Source organism: Lactuca serriola, chromosome 2, assembly GCF_051521515.1.
Source record: "Lactuca serriola cultivar US96UC23 chromosome 2, Lser_US96UC23_V15, whole genome shotgun sequence".
In the NCBI taxonomy this organism is placed as follows: domain Eukaryota; kingdom Viridiplantae; phylum Streptophyta; class Magnoliopsida; order Asterales; family Asteraceae; genus Lactuca; species Lactuca serriola.
The window spans coordinates 231,591,670-231,598,971 of record NC_136409.1 but is presented as its reverse complement, the minus strand read 5'-3'; the positions used below and the strand labels follow the sequence as shown (position 1 = coordinate 231,598,971).

General features: G+C 31.2%; 1 protein-coding gene across 1 annotated transcript; it reads right to left on the bottom strand.

Moving 5' to 3' along the window:
• Positions 1–203: 203 nt before the first annotated feature.
• On the bottom strand, positions 204–2,877 carry PEL3 (HXXXD-type acyl-transferase family protein). The gene is made up of 2 exons (XM_079027281.1): positions 2,351–2,877; positions 204–1,366 (listed from the first exon to the last, which is right to left on the bottom strand). Exons 1-2 carry the CDS (start codon positions 2,804–2,806, stop codon positions 488–490), a joined length of 1,335 nt encoding a protein of 444 aa, XP_078883407.1. The 5' UTR covers positions 2,807–2,877; the 3' UTR covers positions 204–487.
• Positions 2,878–7,302: the final 4,425 nt, after the last annotated feature.

Sequence of the window (7,302 nt, the reverse complement as noted above, 5' to 3'; positions counted from 1 at the left end):
TCATTATCTTCAACTTGTATGCTACTTAATGATTTTGATTATATTTGTTTTCCTTTTCTTTTATTAATTACCAAAAAATATTTCGTATAAATATATTTTTGATCGTTGGTTTCTTACAGCAGTATAGCAAGTTTCCAATAGAATTAAAAATATCAGCATCACTTAAAAAACAAATATACCATAAAAAAAACTACAAGAAGATGTATACAAACCACACATTAAAAACTCTTAAAATAAAGCTCATAACACATGTTATTTTCCCCAAAATTAACGACAGAAACAACCTAAAAATAAAACAAAATATACGAACGTAATAACATTTTCATGTAACATGACATCTAAACATTTTATGAACTAAATTAAAATCCAATAAATAAACATTTGAATTTGGGGGTTTCGATTCAATTCGAAGTTTGACTTTATTCTTGAAATCGAATATCTTGGAATTTTGACAAATCTCACCCGACACCAATTTGAATGTTCATTATTATTCCTGGATTAGAAATTCCTTATCCTTTTCAAGATTTTCCATTGCAGTCGCTTCCAAACTAATCTCTGCATCAATGCTCCTTCCACCATCCTTTCCTCGATACAAATAAACCATACCATCAAACCGGTTATTTGCCCCGCTTCGAACGCTTTCCGGTTTTCCAAACCCGAAATCCACATCGTAAACCTTAAACCTAGGCGAACTCCCGACGGCGACACAGTTCACGCCGGCGTCCTTATACTGAAATATAACCGGATTACTTTCCCATTCCTTGTTCCGTCCCTCAATAGCCTTCGCATCGTGGGCATCAATCGCTTTTTGGATCATCGACGCCGCGAATTCAGGCGGATTCGCCTGCAATAATCCAGCGGCTGTCACGGTGAAGATCGCTTGTATCAGGTTACCGAAGTAGCTGTCCGGCATCGGAGGGTCCACTCGTTTCCGGCAATCGGCGAAGACAGTGTAGACGGTGTAGTCCTCCGGTTTGAGTTGGCGAGCGCGTGTGACTGCGTGCCATATATGTGTGGAGAGTGATTGGAAGGTGGAGAATGGCTTGGTGGATCCCTCCGGTGGGTTGGCGTTTACCTTCGCTTTGATTTTATCGATTGCGGATTCCGAAAACCTGAAGATCTTCTCCCTCAACGGTGGCGCCGCTGCCGGCTTTGCATCGCCGTTTTGTTGGGCCGGAGGTGTGAGGTCTAGTTTCACGCGCGTGTTTCGGGCTTGAGTTCGGTCAAGGAAAGGCTGAACGGATATGGATTTAGATCCGTTGCAGATTTCGGCCCATGAGCTCATGAAGTGCCACGTGGATGTGCCATCTAAGATCGCATGATTGAACGTACAGCCCAATGCAAGTCCATCTTTCAGCTTTGTCATCTATAAGAAAGCCCAAATACATTAATTTACTTTTGTAATGATGTATTTGCTAATAAATTTTAAAATTTAAAAACAAGATAAATACCTTTTATGAAAATCCTGTATTTAATATTTCATATAATTATTAATTATTAATGAAAAAGCAATAAAGTTAACATACTGAACAACTTAAAAGGCAATTTATTACAATGAGTTTAAGACAAAGTTGGTACTTGGTAGGTATGAAAAGTCAAAAATACTCATTTATTGCATGATCTTAAATATTTAATGAGAAATAATTTCTGATTTTTGAGGAATTTTATAGCTGGAATTTATAAAATCCAAAAATCGAAATAAATATTTTATTTTATTTTATAGACTCCGCTGATAATATTCTTTCGTTTATGATTGCATAGTGTTAATTTAGTATAGAGTTATCTTCAATAAACCCTCTAACCTTAAACAAACCCAACCTACCATTCTACCATCAACTTTATAAGTATTTTAGTAGAATGTTTTTTTGACATTCCTAATTGCTTGATTTTGTCCAAAGATGCATAATTAGTAAAAAAAACATTTATTAATTTAATTAACGACAAGTAAAGATAACTACAAACAGCTAATGACTTAATGAATCTATTTAACTTCGAGAGATATGGCCATTAATATAAGTTGTCATGTATATAAAAAAAAAGATCTAATAATTATTATGAGAAAAGAGAACAAAATTTGTGAATGGAATAAGTGAATAACCATATTGATCACTACTTGAGATTCGTCATAGAAAACCGACTTATTTCTAATAAATTATATTTAACTTCGAGAGATATGGCCATTAATATAAGTTGTCATGTCTGACTTCAACAACTAAAGATTACATATTATGGCTAGAAAACATTTGTATTTTGCAATTGTTCTGGTAAAAACAAAAGAACTTAAATCATTCGTGCTAATAACAAATAAACATTAAAAAAATAATATAATTTAAAAATAAGTCAACAATACCTGGATCGATAAAAGTGGACGATGAAGTCCCTCTATGTTCAAAACACCATTATAAGGCATCAATTCTTTAAGCTTAATGGTGCCATCTTCATCCATCAAATCTGCAGTCTCAATGCTTTCTGCAGTTGCAGACACCACCTCCACCCCCTCCATATCATCATCATACACCACCTTAAAAACCCCATCTTCATCTTTATCAAGCTTTCCCGCCAACTGATGAAAATCTTCCAAAACTACCCTTAACCCATCTTTCAATTTCTCCACAGTGTCCTCAAACTTATCCACCCCACCTTTGTAAATCAACAGTTTTTGATTGTAGTAGAAGGCTATGTAGGGAAGATCAAATGTCACAAGTTGACACTCTTTTTTCCCTAGTGACTTTTGAGGCTTGACATGTGTCTTGTTTAGGATTTCTACCTTCAAATGCTTCTCTTCATTTGTGATTTGGGTTGCCATTGTTTGGTTAGAGATGGAAAGCAAGAGAGGACAAGACTTTTAATTTCTTAGGAGTTGTGGGTTGAAAAAGGTTTCAAGTGAGATACTTATAATTCATTTCAGTGTGGTTGAAATTGCATTTATGGTGTCATGTGTATAGTTGTGACCATTTATTACCCTTCTACCATTTGCAACTATGGTATGGATGGAAAGTTACGAGTAAAGATATATGGTGCTTTCATTTCTATCAAAAAAATATTGGTCGTAAAAAAGATATTGTTAAGTACATTTAATTAGTTATCATATATATTAAAAGTTCCATGTAATCAATTTTATGGAGTGTTTTTAGCAAAATTAGATGGATATTGGTACCATCAAGCTGTAGCTTTTATTTATGTGAAAATGTGCAGCAAAAGTAACTATAAACTTTTGAGAGATATAAAATAACATAAAAGTTTAAAAAAAGTTTTAAAACTCCAAAAAAATATTTAAAATAATTTTTTGATTTATAACGTTTTGTTTAAATTAAAAGTTTTATGTTTGTATATCCGAACAAAGTTTATTCATTAATTCAAGTTTTTTTTCTTAAAAACTAAAAGTTTAAGTAACTATATCATCTCAAAAATTCGTTATCTAATATGCTCACAATGTTTTCTATGTTTACAAACCATGTAATAATATGTGAAGCAATGATTATCATTACTTAGAATGTTTTCGATATTTACAAAGCATGTAATAACATGTGGAACAATGACTAACAATGCTCACAATGTTTTTGATATTTACAAAGCAAGTAATAATATGTGAAACAATGACTAAGGATGCTCACAATGTTTTCGATATTTACAAACCATGTAATAATATGTGAAATAATGACTAACATAAATGATGATTTTGAAACATTATGATAAACATTTTGAATGATTTTTTTTTTCTAATTATTTTAGCTGTTATTACAAAATACAAAATCATGATTAGTATTTTATTTAAGTGTTCAACCTTTTTATGAATTATATTCAATATATATATATATATATATATATATATATATATATATATATATATATATATATATATATATATTGAATATTTTTTATCTATCATCACAAGCATACATGTAACTGTTTTTTAGTATTACTTGTTTACCAAATGCTCATACTTTTTTTTTTCCTTTTATTAATATTTATCATTTGAAGCTTTGAAGGGGTTTTAATTAAAGCGACACGTAAGCACTGAAAATTAATTGCTTGAAAAAGTGGGTTAATTCTCCTTTTTTGGTTTACTATTTATTTTTTTAATAAATATTTATCATGTTTTCATATTTCTATATAAACTTTCATGAATAAGAAATCAATACTGATACAATCACTTTAACTATGAAACTGGGAATATTGATTCGTACATGATATATATATATATATATATATATATATATATATATATATATATATATATATATATATATATATATATATAGAGAGAGAGAGAGAGAGAGAGAGAGAGAGAGAGAGAGAGAGAGAGTTAGGTTCAAATGTTTTCACTATCTATTGTGTGCCTGTATGATTGATTCTGGACCAATCATTTTAGTTATTTTAAGAAAGTAATTAATACATATTAACTGCTAAAAATGTAATTAATACCTATTATATCTTCAATATGTAATATGCATTAATTACTTTCTTAAAATAACTAAAATGATTGGTCCAGAATCAGTCATACATGCACACAATAAATAGTGAAAACAAAATAACCTAACCCTATATATATATATATATATATATATATATATATATATATATATATATATATATTTCCATTTACGACAATTTATGTTTTAAATGTTGTATTGTTTAGTTTTATAAATCATAAATTGTTATGTATTAAAAAAATTATTATATACAAATCGTTTACAATACCAAATATTAATAATAATAATCATCTTCATGTAAACTTTTTTTTATATGTATTTATTATATCACCATCAAGTGGCCATAAGCCACTAATCACATATAATTATTGCTAAATCTTATAAACGACTTTATTAATTAAAATAACTATTTTTTTGTAAAACAACTTTATTAATTAAAATAACCATATTTCGGAGTACATAAGAACAATCCAGACTTGGGTCGCTCAGTGTATTTCATAATATGATATTCCGAAGTATTTATTTTCATTTCGGAGCAGTGGTGTGTAGTAGGAATTGACTCCGGAATAGACGTACATTCTGGAGGTTTGTTCCGGAGTGTTACAAAATTGGGTATTTGTGTGTTTTTGTTCCATACATTTTCATATATGCAATATATTTGTGTTTTTGATATCTTCATTACACGTTCCAGAATGAGTACATATACATAATGTTTTAAAAACTAATTTTTTAGTTGAACCGATAGGGTGACCGGTTCCCGGTTCAACCGGTTTCTATAATTTTCAATATTATTTCCTATTTACATACACATACATGGACATCCACAAGTTTAAACATTAAAAATACACATAAATATAAGTTGAAGATCAATCCAAATACATTAAAACACATAACCGTAAGTTTTACATCAATCAACGTATACCAAAAATAAAATAAAGTATAATACATAAACAAAATATAGTTTTAGATGAATACAACCACATTAAAAAGCTTTATAATATTTACCATGTGTTTTTATTCAAAAAAATCTAAATAGATGTAAAAAAACTAAAGTTTGTTATGAAAATGATTCATTTCTATGTGTATTTATTTAATTTAACCGGTTCATTCTGGTTCATAAATAGACATAAAACCAATGCTAGTTGAATCGTTCCCTCATTCAGTTCCCGGTCCAACCGGTTCGACCGGCCGGTTCAAACTGGTTTTTAAAACATTGCATATACAATATTTTTTTGAGTGTCAGTTTCTAGTGGAGGGCAATGACAGCATATCATATGATCTATGCAATATATTGCTCCAGACTACACATGTATTGGTGTAGATATAAGCAATGATATCAACTTCGTTGGGTTAATTACGTTGGTTGCTTCCAAGTCCAGGTTATACACTAACCAAATACGTCTATCTTTTCAATGTCTTGGATAAAATATAGTTATGCACATTCTAGACGATAGTGATGTTAGATATTTTCTTAGTTTTGTTAGTAGTATGCTTCCCAACATAGTCCAATTGTTTATTATTAGTAATGTTATGGAAAGTGGTATTCATCAATTTCTTGTGCTAGTTCCAACTAAATACGAAGAACCAGATGACGTGATGGTTGTATTACCACCATTGATAGACAAACCACAAGTCAGACGACCACAAAATCATAACTTTATCCCATCCTAAGGCGAATGTCTGATTCATAAATATGCATCCATTGTCAAAGGATCGGTCACACAAGCAGAAACTGTGACGCTCAGTTTCTCGCAGATTCCACAAAAACCGAATCTTCTTGTACGACCAACTCAAGTGCCAAACGTAACGTTAAGTGAGTAAATCTAACGTTAAAACTAGTCAAAATAATAGCCAACAATATGATACAGTTGACCTTAAAAACAAGTGATGGTATTTATACGAAATTAGAATATTTTACAATACGTTGTTCAGAAGCATAAACTTGTTTTTGTTATATCGTCATAAGTAAATTGTTTAAAACAAAAAGAAAAAAAAAACATAACTCAAACATCAGGGTAATCTGCAATATCTATCAACATGACACTCTCAATCCACCACAAAGCAGCACTTCCAACAATTCGTTAAGGGGGGGGGGGGGGTTGCATAAAAGAATATAAAAACGTTAGTATTATGTTATTTTGTCATATCAACTTTTAGATTATTAGTTGGACTAAGATACATACCCTAATAACATCAAGAATACGTTCATAATTAGTAGCATGTAAACACCTCATCCTAGGGTATGTAAATGCCCAAGGGATAACACCGGGTATAGACGAACCAACTGTACTACTGTTGGGAGATGTCTCCATGATCCAAATCTACAAAATTAAGATGTCAAACAAGTAAAAAACATAATAAAGTTACATTATTTTTTGCTTATTAACTATTATGAAAAATAGTCGACATACCTTAAATGCATAGACAAATCCCTACACAGTATATGTATGTCTACTGCCAACTCTTGGTTGGGTGGGGTGCAAATGCTCCTTAATTTTATTAAAGTCATCTAAATTAGAGACGACTGCAAGAAAATTATCAATAATCGGCTGCCGAGGGTATTTCCCAAAAAATTCTTACTCTAGCATATATAGTCGGGAGACTATCACCGCATCTACATCACCTAATTGATAAATCAAGTCATTAAACACGTCCATAAGGTCACAAATGTTCACCGAACGTGAAACCGACACAAATGGAAACACACATTTTCTGAACTATGCAAAAGTAGAACCGGCCGGGGGGGGGGGGGGGTAGTCCCCAAACTGCAACCCAGTAATCAAGTAGAATGCTTTCCTGTCGAAGCAAAACTGATAGTCGTGTACGGAAAATAGAAGCTCTTGCAGGTCAACTGTATCATTTGTAGTAT

Coding starts and splice junctions, on each gene's coding strand:
- PEL3 (XM_079027281.1), bottom strand. CDS start 2,806: ATGGCAACCCAAATCACAAATGAAGAGAAGCATTTGAAGGTAGAAATC. Junction 1,367..2,350: donor GTCCACTTTTATCGATCCAG/GTATTGTTGACT, acceptor GCTTTCTTATAG/ATGACAAAGCTGAAAGATGG.